This window comes from Chlorocebus sabaeus, chromosome 11 (genome assembly GCF_047675955.1).
Source record: "Chlorocebus sabaeus isolate Y175 chromosome 11, mChlSab1.0.hap1, whole genome shotgun sequence".
Taxonomy (NCBI): Eukaryota; Metazoa; Chordata; class Mammalia; order Primates; family Cercopithecidae; genus Chlorocebus; species Chlorocebus sabaeus.
In genome coordinates, this window is record NC_132914.1 from 108,669,756 (window position 1) to 108,683,732 (window position 13,977).

The 13,977-nt window shown below is 40.9% G+C and overlaps 1 protein-coding gene across 12 annotated transcripts in view; it reads right to left on the minus strand.

The window, feature by feature from the left end:
* Window positions 1-13,977, minus strand: part of ATXN2 (ataxin 2) — a 155,187-nt gene that overhangs the window by 71,933 nt on the left and 69,277 nt on the right. For all 12 annotated transcript variants that reach the window (XM_008004736.3, XM_037996519.2, XM_037996521.2 and 9 more), the window contains 2 exons: window positions 4,926-5,050; window positions 272-363 (listed from right to left, as the gene is read on the minus strand). In XM_008004736.3, coding sequence (XP_008002927.3) covers window positions 272-363; window positions 4,926-5,050 — 217 coding nt within the window. The remainder of the gene's footprint in view (window positions 1-271; window positions 364-4,925; window positions 5,051-13,977) is intronic.

A 13,977-nucleotide genomic window follows, 5' to 3' on the forward strand; every position in this document is an offset into this window, starting at 1 on the left:
TCCAGCCTGGCAACAGAGTGAGATTCCGTCTCAAAAGAAAAAAAAAAAAAAAAAAAAACCAAAATTTGTTTAGAGCATAAAAATAGGGTATAGGCAAACTACATTTATTCCCTTTTTTTAATGGAAATTTATCACACGTGGTAATAAGAGAAAAATTATTTCACGTAATTGTTTAACTTAAAAACTAATGGAAACATTTATTCATCATAAATTAAGTTGATGAAAATCAAAGACAAATGCACTAAAATAAAAACAAACTTTTTAAACTTACGTATATGAAGATAAACTGCTATCATACGTAGACACTACACCATAATTTTCTTCATTATATCGAAACATATCATTGGGATCCCATCCATTAGACTAAAAGAAAATGAAGCTTGTTTTTCAAAATGACAAAGTATTTGCTCCCTTTCATTCAGTTATAACCAACATCTATATTAACAATATCTAACAAGCTACTTGAGCAAAATTAGCAAATTAGAAAACAGGAAAAAATTTCCTTGAAAATGTTTTAGAAAAATACTTACCAGCCCTTCCAGTTGATAAATAACTATACAACACAATTATTTGAGCAGTTATTTTTAAAGTTTAGAACATTTTAATCACTTCATAAAATAGCCTTCAGATCAGGGTTCTCTCTTTTCTCTAACCTGTAAAAGCCACCTTTCAGTAGAGACATCTGCGTTTACCTGTAACCTTCTTGAGATCACTGGTCCTCAGGTCTGTGGAGGACAGGAGGTACATATTTTACTTCTTTTAAACAAGGGATTCCACATGGAACAAGGGGTGCTTTTTAATAGCCAAAAATATTTCCAATATTTGGGAGAAAAAAGGGAGAAGCCAACGCTTTCTCCCATGTTCAACGATTCCAAGGTGGGACCACGGTACTAGGTCCCCGGCAACCTCCCCTTCCTCCTGGGAATGCTCAAATGGGAAGGCAGCATGAAACGGTGAACAGGCAATCACTGGACAAAGTCACAAGAACTGGGCTTTAGAACTGGTTTTACCATTAGCAGTTGTGAGACCTCAGAAGTGGCAACTCTGGATCTCAATACCCTAACCTATAACCTCAGCATAGGTAACTCCACAATTCTACGAGGAAACTATAGGAAATTACCATTTGCAAAAGGGAGGCTGCCTTCTTTTTTTGGTGGCGGGGAGCCGGGGGCAAGCAAGTTTATTAAGAAAATAAAGAAATAAAAGAATTCTACTCCGTAGGCACAGCAGCTGAGGCTGCATTCTTAAAAGTAAAAGAATCAACCAGTTGAGCCACAGGCTGGAAGATTATTTACCAGTGAATATGAATGTCTGGAAAATCACTTCTCTAATGTTTCAACTCCTTTTTTAAAGCCTTACTGGTGAAAACTATAAAGTCCAGTAAAGGTTGTAATCCATCCCAGAAGAACGAACACAACAACCAAGCAATGCTGATGGCAACCTCAATGCTAAGGTTTGCCTCAAAGTTCACCTATTAACCTTCGGTCCTCCTGTGCTACTCCAAGTAAGACTATAATGTAAGTCTACCACCAACACAATTCCTTTTGCCAAACACATGGGCAGGAAATTACAATTACTTATGGAGGCTTTAAAATTACTTAAGTAATGTATGCCCTACATAAAAAAAAAGCACACAACACAGAAAGACATCCAGTAAAAAGTAAATGTCTTCCAATCCCAGTGTGCATAAATACCTACTACTAAGAGTTCCGGCTGGGCGCAGTGGCTCGCGCCGTGGCTCGCGCCTGCAATTCCAGAACTTTCCGAGGCCAAGGCAGGCGGATCACGAGGTCAGGAGATCGAGACCATCCTGGCTAACAGGGTGAAATCCCGTCTCTACTAAAAATACAAAAAATTAGCCAGGTGTGGTGGCGGGCACCTATAGTCCCAGCTACTCCTGCTGAGGCAGGAGAATGGCGTGAATCTAGGAGGCAGAGCTTGCAGTGAGCTGAGATGGCGCCACTGCACTCAAGCCTGGGTGACAGAGCGAGACTCCATCTCAAAAGAAAAAAAAAAAAAAAAAGAATTTCAGTGGGGCGCAGTGACTCACGACTGTAATCCCAGCACTTTGGGAGGCCGAGGTGGGCAGATCACCTGAGATTAGGAGTTCAGGACCAGCCTGGCCAACATAGTGAAACCCCGTCTCTACTAAAAATACAAAAATTAGCCAGACGTGGTGGCGGGAACTTGTAGTCCCAGCTACTCAGGAGGCTGAGGCAGGAGAATTGCTTGAACAAGGGAGGCGGAGGTTGCAGTGAGCTGAGATCATGCCATTGCACTCCAGCCTGGGCAACAGAGTGAGACTCCGTCTCAAAAAGAGTTTATTGGGTGTAATTTCAGACATCTTCTATGCAATAAGAATATGAACAGCTCTTTTTAAAAAATACATTCATGGCCAGGAGAGGTGGCTCATGCCAGTAATTGCAGCACTCTGGGAAGCCGAGACGGGCAGATCATGAGGTCAGGAGTTCAAGACCAGCCTGAACCAACATGGTGAAACCCCATCTCCACTAAAAACACAAAAATTAGCCAGGCATCGCGACAGTTACTCAGGAGGCTGAGGCAGGAGAATCGCTTCAACCCAGGAGGCGGAGGTTGCAGTGTGACAGAGCGAGACTCTGTCTCAAAAAAAAAAATCAAATAGGATCCAAATGATATGCAATATGCTTTTTCTTTCAATAAATCTTAGATATCTTTCCCTATTGGAACACCATTCTTTTTGGGAGATGTGTAGTGTTTCAACTGAATGGTAACATCATAAATCTAACTCATGGTATACTGATAGACACTTAGAATGTTTCCAGTTTTCACTATTAGAAATAATGCTATGGCCTGGCATGGTGGCTGACACCTATAATCTCAGTACTTTGGGAGGCCAAGGCAGGCAGATCACCTGAGGTCAGGAGTTCAAGACAAGTCTGGCCAACATATAGTGAAACCTCGTCTCTACTGAAAATACAAAAATTAGCTGGGTGTGGTGGCACACACCTGTAGTCTCAGCTACTTGGGAAGCTGAGGCAGGAAAATCACTTGAACCCAGGAGGCGGAGGTTACAGGGAGCTGAGATCACACCACTGCACTCCAGCCTGGGTGACAGAGTAAGACTCCATCTCTCAAAACAACAACAACAACAAAAGAAATAATGCTGCAAAAAAAATAATTAATTAATTAATTTAATTTAATTTAATTTAATCCTGGTCGGGCATGACTTACACCTGTAATCCCAGCACTCTGGGAGGCTGAGGTGGGTGGATTACCTGAGCCCAGGAGTTCCAGATCACCCTGGGCAACATGGTAAAACCCCGTCTCTGCAGGGAAAAAAAAAAAAATTCTCACATATAATTATTTACATGTCTTATGGATATATGAGGGCAAAAATAAATTACTAGAGGTAGAACTGTTGGAACAAAGTGTATGTGCATTTTAAATTTTGATGAGCATTGCCAGATTCTCTCCAGAAAGCCTCTATCAATTTATCCACCTCACCAATAGTGTAAAAGAAGTCTCTGTTTCCTCACATTTTTCATACAGGTGATGTGATATACACACTTGAGAACCATTATATTTGGTTATATATGATTCGTTAAAGTTTGAAAATTAATGACATGTTGCCTGTGTATGTCCAGTTTTATTACTAGACTTGAGGTCAAAGTAGGACATTTTAGGCTTCTTGTCTGAGGAAGAGTGTCATTATTAAGCTGATTAAGTTTGATGCCTTAAACATCAAACACAGATATGTTACAAATTCTCTTTCTACTCAATGGAAGGTTCTTCATTCTACTCAAATTTTGCTACCATAACATTCATTTTTGGCAAAAGACTGCTTTGTATCTCTATGCTCTCTATCCTAAAGATAGAGTCTTTATTAAACATTTGTTTTTATTTTTATTTTGTAGAGAAGGGGTCTCATGGCCGTGCGCGGTGGCTCAAGCCTGTAATCCCAGCACTTTGGGAGGCCGAGATGGGTGGATCACGAGGTCAGGAGATCGAGACCATCCTGACTAACACGGTGAAACCCCGTCTCTACTAAAAACACAAAAAACTAGCCGGGCGAGGTGGTGGGCGCCTGTAGTCCCAGCTACTCCGGAGGCTGAGGCAGGAGAATGGCATAAACCTGGAAGGCGGAGCTTGCAGTGAGCTGAGATCCGGCCACTGCACTCCAGCCTGGGCGACAGAGCAAGACTCTGTCTCAAAAAAAAAAAAGAGAAGGGGTCTCATTATGTCGTTCAGGCTGGACTCCAAATCCTGGGCTCAAGTGATCCTCCTGCCTCAGCCTCCTAAGTAGCTGGGACTACAAGCATGTGCCAGCATACCCAGCTAAGCACTTCAAGTACAGATAATGCATTAAAGAGAGAAGCAAAACTAGTACGTGACAAGAGGCATTTTAGAAATAAGAGTTCTGTTGAGAACAATCCCAATTTAAGACCAAGAAATTTATGTAATGCTTTAATTCCAATGTAACCTAATTATCTTAATAATGACAACCTTTTCTTCAGACAAGAAGCTTAAAATGTCCTACTTCAACCTCATCTCTAGGTGAAGTCAACAATTAAGACACCACTTTCCTTAGGCTACCTTATTTGGCAGGGTGTTAAAGCAAAACACACCAGCATTTCCTATGATTTCTAATTTTAACTTAAGTTGCTTATTATTATTTAGTTTTATCACAAAGAAGTAATTCATGAGCATCCACAAGAACAGACAGTACTCCTGCTTAATCCCTACAAGTAAAATAACAAACATTTTTCTTTATATACTGCTTGGGAGAAAGTCTCTAGTTACACAACAAACTTGCTGCTCTAAATACACTCACTACAATAACAACAACAACAAAAACACACTTAAATTACAACCAAGTGATAGGATGTCATATGCATACCACACTGACCACAGAGTCTAGCACTAATTACAAAGATCTTACTTACTACGTCATTTTCCAAAGCCTCAAGTTCCTCATTGGCTGTGAGTTCACCTGCATCCCAGGGCTCCAGGTCCTTCTCTTTGTGTTCGCCGTTCACTTTAGCACTGATAGCAGAGTCCGTAAAAGCATCTGCAAAGAATGGTTTTGGTTGAAAGTTCGTATAGTCAGGCAATCAGCTACACTCACACATATGAATCACCAACAAAGATATATGTTAAAAAACAATTACGAAAAATGAATTTCACATAATTGTTCAACTTAGAATCTAACAGAAACATTTATTCAACATAATTTAGGTTGATGAAAACAAAAGACAAACGCACTATAATAAAGGTAAACTTAAAACGTACGTATGTGAAGATAAACTGCTATCTAAACTGATACGGAATATATAACATTCAGTAAGAGTATGCTTTCACATTTAATCTAGCAAATGGAATCATAGATGACTATCAGTAAAGGTATTTTCTTCTCATAATGCCACATGAAGTCTTTTTTTTTTTTTTTTTTTTTTTTTTTTTTTTTTTTGAGATGGAGTCTCATTCTGTTGTCCAGGCTGGAATGCAGTGGCACGATCTCGGCTCACTGCAACCTCCACCTCCCGGGTTCAAGCGATTCTCCTGCCTCGGCCTCCCAAGTAGCTGGGACTACAGGTACGTGCCACCACGCCCAGTTAATTTTTTGTATTTTTAGTAGATGTGGTTTCACCATGTTAGCCAGGCTGGTCTTGATCTCCTGACCTTGTGATACCTCCACCTCGGCTTCCCAAAGTGCTGGGATTACAGGCATGAGCCACCGTTCCCAGTCCACATGAAGCATATTTTAATGTACTGACATAATTTATTAAATTATATTACAGATAATTACTCTGTGTGTCTCAGAAGTGATCAAGAAAATTTCTGGCCAGATGCGGTGGCTCATGCCTGTAATCCCAGCACTGTGGGAGGCCGAGGCGGGTGGATCACAAGGTTAAGAGATTGAGACCATCCTGGCCAACATGGTGAAACCTCGTCTCTACTAAAAACATAAAAATTAGCTGGGCATCGTGGCGCATGCCTGTAGTCCCAGCTACTCGGGAGGCTGAGGCAGGAGAATCACTTGAACCCAGGAAGCGGAGGCTGCAGTGAGTGGAGATCACACCACTGCACTCCAGCCTGGCAACAGGCTGAGACCCCATCTCAAAAAAAAAGAAAAAAAAGAAAAAAAAGAAAAGAAAAGAAAAAAGAAAATTTCTATCAATGCATCAGAAATAACTTTTTTTTTTCTTTTTTGAGATGGAATCTTGTTCTTTCACCCTCAGATTGGAATCCACTGGCACCATCTCAGCTCCCTGTAACCTCCACCTTCCAGGTTCAAGCAATTCTCCTCCCCCAGCCTCCCGAGTAGCTAAGACTACAGGCGCCCACCAACAAGCCAAGCTAATTTTTGTATTTTTAGCAGAGACAGGGTTTCACCATGTTGGCCAGGCTGGTCTCGAACTCCTGACCTCAGGTGATCCACCCACCTCGGCCTCCCAAAGTGCTGGGATTACAGGCGTGAGCCACCACTCCTGGCCTAAAATATCTCTTTTGTTTAACGGATGTACTAATTAGATATATCTTCAGAATACTTGCAGCCAAATATATGTGGATTTTGTTTTTAACTTTCCATATTCATGTCTATGTGCAGTGGTCAATATCTAAGCAAACTCTTGCCATTATTAAAGTAAAGTCATTCTAAGTGGTTTAACCCCTCCCAGAACCCACTTCTTCATATATAACCACTCTGCTAAAAGTTCAGGTCCTACAGTATTACCTGTCTCAGAAAGTTCAGGTGGCAGGCGTATCTGGACTTCCTATTAACACACTCTCACTTTGTGTCCTCTTCTTTTCTACTAATGTTACTGAAGAGTACTGACTTATGAAAGCAAATGTAGCATCCACATGTTTAGCTGACCATACTGCTGTCTGGCAAAGGAAATTTTCTCTAGTTGGGAGTTAGACTCAGCTAAATAAAGGACCACTGGACAATGACGGCATTAGGAAATGCTCTGTAGATATAGGTTTGCATTTAAATGACTGGACCCATAGGGAACCACCTACTACGAACTAAGGAGTAATACTTCTGCTGATCTGGCTCTGCTGAGGAAATTAAGCTCCCAGCCACTGTTTCCTCCCAGTACTGCAAGTTGCCACTAAGAGGAGGAAGGGACGAATCAACAACTAAACACACAATACTCCTAACAAGAGGTTACTCCAGAGGAATTTTTTATTTGGCAATGCTTCTATAACTGTCATTGTCTCCCTAATGGGCAAAGTGATGCCAAAATCAGAAATTTGAGCCAGCAAATGTAAGCATGGAACTTCAAGCCTAACTAATTCTAACCTCTTCTTATCCCAAACTAGGTGTGGGTAGGTATGAGTGTGTGTACCTGTACATCAGGAAATAAAAGCATCAATCCACCTCTGGGCTTAGCTGCCAGCTCCACCAGCAGCACTACTCCCACTGCTAGCAATTCTAAGAGCCAAGAGTGTGCTGAGGGAGTTCCCCAGAGTAGCAGGACTCAGATGGGGGTGGAATGGAGCATTCACTAGAAATGGCTGAATTTTGGAAAATCTCCGTAAGAGATTCCAAGAGACTAATGCTATCTTACCAACACCTCATCTTTGCTGAAAGCTACTGATGGCACTAAAAATCTGATCTTATTTGATACTAACCTGAATCAAGTCCTACTCTACATTATCTTAAAGTTATGTGGATTGTTGGCAAAAATTAATTTAGCCATGTGTATTTTCAAGAATGTAAAATGTTCCAAGAAAACATCAAATAATAACCTACTTTAAGATCCTAAAATTCCTTTAATTCTTACAACACTAGACAAAAAACTATACTACAGGAAAATTCCAAACCAGTCATATTATCTTCTGGAAGAAGCAACAGGACTGTTCCTTTACATGTTAAGATCCTGCTAATGTTTTAATCTTACTAGTTTTTGAAAAGCACACATTTAAGTAAATAAAGCATTTATTTAGATAGAAGCTCAGCATCAAAGACAATACACTTTTGATTCAAGAAATTAAAGCTCAAAGCAGTTAGAGATTTTTATAGAACCATATAAATGGATATTTTTTTCTCACTACAGGGTATGTATGTGTGTGATGTTTAGAACATCTTGAGTCAAGCTGTCTTCAAATCAAAAGATCCCAAATTTACACACAAAGTAGCTTAAATATGTTTTTATGATATTATTATAAACAAATTTATAAAAGGATCCCCAAGTAAGAACCAGTGTGGAAAAGCAAGCAAGCATCTAAAACTTCAGTGGCCCAGGCTTTATTCCACTGACCAGAATTTAAGCTGTGTTAAGAGGACATTATTAATAAATCTATTTTTCTCAATGCTACATTTTAATCTTAAATTTTCTGTTAACAATACCAAACTTAAAAAAAAAATATTCACAGGTTATGTAGCAGTCTGGTCTGGTTTCGAGGCAGAAATGGGGAAGGGGAAAACACATAAGTGTGATTCTATAAAGAATGATATTCCTTGATTTTAAAATTTCACCAAAAGTAGCTCTTTTTAAAGATGAGTAAAGACTTAGGGGAAGATGTGCAGAAGTGGAGAGTTAGTACAAAATGAGGCTATAGCATCAGGATGCTGAGGAAAACCCTGGCTATATAAGTAATGCATTTCAGGTCAACATTGCATCATCAGCTAGAAAGGAAGCAAGATCTGGGTATCCATTCTGCACTATTACCAATATCCACTATCGTAAATTCTGATTTGTTTTACAATGATTACAAGTCTGGATTTTTGTTTCTATTTCTTAAATTTTTTTAAAGAGATGGGATCTTACTCTGTCACTCATGCTGGAGTGCAGTGCCTCAATCACTGCAGCCCTAAACTCCTGGGCTCAAGCAATCCTCCCAACTCAGCCTCCCAAGTCACTGAGATTACAGGCATGAGCTGCCATGCCCAGCAAGTCTGGATTTTAAAAAAAACATTGTTGGTAGTAAATAGTACAATGTTGTAACCAGGATTCCTGCAAAGTTCAGAAAAAACAACTGGCTCTAATCTACAGGCAACTGTGGGAATTTGCATGCAGATTTTACCAATGCCCTAAGTCAAAGTATATTAATTTTCCATCATCCTCTATGGTGAGAAACAAAAGCACTGTAAGAATAAGATGCAAGAATACAAAGTGACTATTAGAAACCTGTTACCTGTTTCTGAAGGAACTACAGGCATAGAGAGAAAAAAGGAAAAACATAAAAACCATCAGATGAGATGATAAATAATTAGTTTTTCAATTTATAAAAGCCTCTAGACTAGCAGGCGACGTTGGAGGAAAGAACGAAATTGTATCACCTCCACCCCCTGTATCCTACCTCCATGCTAACCCCCATAGCAGTGGGCTCTCAACACCTTCCCTTCTGATTCTAGGCAGAAACCCAGTCATTTTGGGCCAGTGGTGCCACCTGGTGGTGGTCATAAAGAAATGTCTGAAACAACGTGTGAAACTCTTCTCAGTATCCCCAGCCCCATAACCAGGAAACAAGAGTAAGTATTCAGCTTCTCAATCTTCCCTCTTTCACCTCTGAGCCAATAATGCCTCTGAAAACCATTCAAACTTGTCTGAGCATCTCTTAAAGGGCCAGAATAATGGTCAAATAACTAAAATGCTAGTGTTTAAACATTAGAAATAAATATAAACTTAAATGTATAAAAACTATAAAATGACATAAAACTGGATGAAATAATCATTAACATCAGATTTAACATCAGAAACCCTCAAATGTGCTTCCAGAGAAGTCATCAAAATCCTCAGCTACCCATTTCAATTCAACTAAATCAGCCTTTTCTCAAACATCAAAATTCTAGATAAACCTAAAAAATCATATTGTTTTGATCAATTACTATTCTTGTGGCATTTTCAACAACTTTTTTTTTTTTTTGAGACAGAGTCTTGCTCTGTAGCCCGGGCTGGAGTGCAGTGGCCGGATCTCAGCTCACTGTAAGCTCCGCCTCCCGGGTTTACGCCATTCTCCTGCCTCAGCCCCCGGAGTAGCTGGGACTACAGGCGCCCGCCACCTCGCCTGGCTAGATTTTTGTATTTTTTTTTTTTAGTAGAGACGGGGTTTCACCGTGTTAGTCAGGATGGTCTCGATCTCCTGACCTCGTGATCCGCCCGTGCTGGGATTACAGGCTTGAGCCACCGCGCCCGGCCTCAACAACTTTTTAAGACAGTTTCTCATTATGTGTCATCAGTTATATGTGGACCAATCTATATACTATATAAAGTATCAGTATACAGATTGGTATCAGTGGGTGACAACCTGGCAACTGGGACTACTTACTCATTTTTAGCACTTACTGAGTACCTACAATGCACTCATAAGTCTGGACAAGGCGGGGATTCACATTTGACTGATACAATTCCCAGCATTTCCTGTAGGAGCTCCTGGGTGTGAGAGATTAGTTACAGAAACAAAGCAAATCTTTTAGAATTGAATACAGTGAGTGCTACGATACAATTAAGAATAAAGTTCAGAGGAACAAAAGGCTCTGGCTTTCTAAAGTGACAGTGACAGCCTATGAGCAGCAGCTGATCGAGGCCTTCAAGAATACAAGAAGAAAATAAGAAAGGGGAAGTAAAATGATTCCAACATAGACTGGAGTGGCATTAAAAATATGTGTATAGGCGGGGGCGCAGTGGCTTACACTTGTAATCCCAGCACTTTGGGAGGCCGAGGCGGGCGGATCACCTGAGGTCGGGAGTCCGAGACCAGCCTGACCAACATGGAGAAACCCCCATCTCTACTAAAAATAGCTGGGCATAGTGGCGCATGCCTGTTATCCCAGCTACTCAGGAGGCTGAGGGCAGGAGAATCACTTGAATCCGGGAGGCGGAGGTTGCAGTGAGCTGAGACTGCGCCATTGCACTCCAGTCTGAACAAGAGGGAAACTCCATTTAAAAATTAAATAAATAGGCAGGGCGTGGTGGCTCACACCTGTAATCCCAGCACTTTGGGAGAATGAGGCAGGCGGATCATGAGGTAAAGAGATCGAGACCATCCTGGTCAACATGGTGAAACTCTGTCTTTACTAAAAATACAAAAATTAGGCAGGCATGGTGGTACATGCCTGTAGTCCCAGCTACTCGAGAGGCTGAGGCAGGAGAACTGCTTAAACCTTGAATTGCTTGAACTACTAGGAAGGTGGAGGTTGCAGTGAGCCAAGATAGTGCCACTGCACTCCAGCCTGGCGACAGAGTGAGACTCTATCTCAAAAAATAAATAAATAAATAAATAATATGTGTATAAACATTTTCTGAATTGTACACAAGACCACAGGCTTCCCAGGGAAGTGGGACTGGGGGTTAGAGGGGAGATTATCTTTTCATTGTATACTCATCTGTTCTAACTGCATTGTATACTACGAGCATATACTACATCACGTATTATACAGATTATATTAAAGACTATAATACCGAAGAATAACATAAACAAGTTGGGGATAAGAAACACAGTAAGGGTGCAGGATGTATGAATTGGAACAACAAAACCAAGGGCACAGGTGGAGCCATGCTCCTCAGGCTAGAATGGGGTATGGGTATGACAACAAAACAGGACTGTGGGGAGCCTCCAGATTAGGAATTCTTAGCCTTTTTCTTAATACATAGGCCCTTTGACATTTTAGGGAAGCCTATGTAACCGTATTCAGAATGTACTTAAATTCATAAAATACACAGGAAATCAAATGAGAACAATTAACAATGAAATGCAGTTATCAAAAACTAAAAAAATCTGTTGGCATAGTAACATACATGCTTCTTAATTAAAGCATTAAATATTAAGACCCAGTAACAGGTTTAATAACTACTATAAATTTAAAGAGGTGATGAACATACATAATTATTTGAAGCCGGGTGCAGGGGCACATGCCTATAATCCCAGCTACTCGGGAGGCTGAAGTGGGAGGACTGCCTGAGCCCACGAGTTCAAGGCCAGAGTGGATAACATAGCAAGATTCTGTTTCTAAAAATAATTTGAGGCCGGGTGCGGTGGCTCACACCTGTAATCCCAGCACTTTGGAAGCCAAGGCAGGCGGATCACTTGAGGTCAGGAGTTGGTGACCAGCCTGGCCAACATGGTGAAACCCCATCTCTACTGAAAATACAAACATTAGCTAGGCATGGTGGTGCGCGCCTGTAATCCCAGCTACTCAGGAGGCAGAGGCAAGAGAATTGTTTGAACCCAGGAGGCAGAGGTTGCAATGGACTGAGACTGCACCACTGGACCTCCAGCCTGAGAGACAGAGCGAGACTCCATCTCAAATATATATATATATATATATAAATATATATATATATATATAAATATATATAAATATATATATAAATATATAAATATATATATAAATATATATATAAATATATATATATAAAAATAATAATTTGAGATATCCATAACATCAAGCAATATGGAATTAACTGAGTTCTATACGTGCTTAAGTCATAAATACTGCTAACACTAGTTGTTTGTTGCCTATATTTTTAAATGGGAAAAAATGCTAAATTTCACTTGAAGGTTAGTGTAAATAAAGATGTAAATTCCTCTTCATCCAAGGTCATCAATGCCCTGAATTCTCTCCACAAATTCCTTGAGAATCCACAGATCCAGGTTAAAAATCCTGCCTCTTTGTACTGACAAGCAGGAAGAAAGAGCCTCTGCCATGAATAAAGCAAATAGGTGAGGGACTTGAAGGAGTGGTCATCAAGGTTGCAGAAACAGGTTTAAGGGAGAAAAAAGGCCGGGCGCGGTGGCTCAAGCCTGTAATCCCAGCACTTTGGGAGGCCGAGACGGGCGGATCACAAGGTCAGGAGATCGAGACCATCCTGGCGAACACGGTGAAACCCCGTCTCTACTAAAAAATACAAAAATCTAGCCGGGCGTGGTGGCGGCGCCTGTAGTCCCAGCTACTCGGGAGGCTGAGGCAGGAGAATGGCGTGAACCCGGGAGGCGGAGCTTGCAGTGAGCTGAGATCCGGCCACTGCACTCCAGCCTGGGCGACAGAGCGAGACTCCGTCTCACAAAAAAAAAAAAAAAAAAAAAAAAAAAAAAAAAAAAGGAAGAAAAAAAAAAAGTCTGCTGAGCTCTCCTGAGGCAAGAGCTGGAAACTAATCAGCCCCCCAGGGGGACTTTCTCCAGCCACACCCAGCAGGCTGGATTAGGAGTAGACAGAGTTTAAGATCTCAGAGGAACAGAGAGCGCTGTGAGAGGCAAGAAGAGAATAGAAGTGTAAAGTTTATAGCTGTGGTCAGAGTAGATCTTGGAAGGCATTCTGGAAGAGAAGCAGTCCCTTCCGAGTGATGACACAGTCATGAAAGCAGGATGCTACAACGCCGTGGAGGTGAAAGGGATGGATGGAACAGAACTTAGGAGGCTATGTTTCCTAAAGAATAGTGTTCTCCAAATGATCCATTTGAAAATAAATTATTGCAACACACACTACGGTCGTCTTTCAGTATCTATGGGTGATTGGTTCTAATACCCCCTGGGGATACCAAAATCCATGGATGCTTAAGTCCCTGATACAAAATAGTATATAATATTTGCATACTCTCGCATACTTTAAATCTCTAAGTTACCTATAATACCTAATACAAAGTAAATGCTATGGAAATAGCTGTTGTACTGCATTGTTTAGGGAGTAATGACAAGAAAAAAAGTCTGTACATGTTCAGTATAGATGCTTTTCATTTCCCATATAATTTTCTTTTTTTTTTTTTTTTTTTTTTGAGACAGAGTCTCACACTCTATTGCCCAGGCTGGAGTGCAGAGGCACAATCTCAGCTCATGGAAACCTCTACTTCACAGAATCAAGCAAATTTCTTGTCTCAACCTCTCGAGTAGCTGGGATTACAGATGTGCACTACCATGCCCAGCTAATTTTTTGTACTTATAGTAGAGCTACGGTTTTGCCATGTTGGCCAGGCTGGTCTTGAACTCCTGACCTCAGGTGATCCATCCACCTCAGCCTCCTCAAGTGCTGGAATTACAGGTGTGACCCACAGC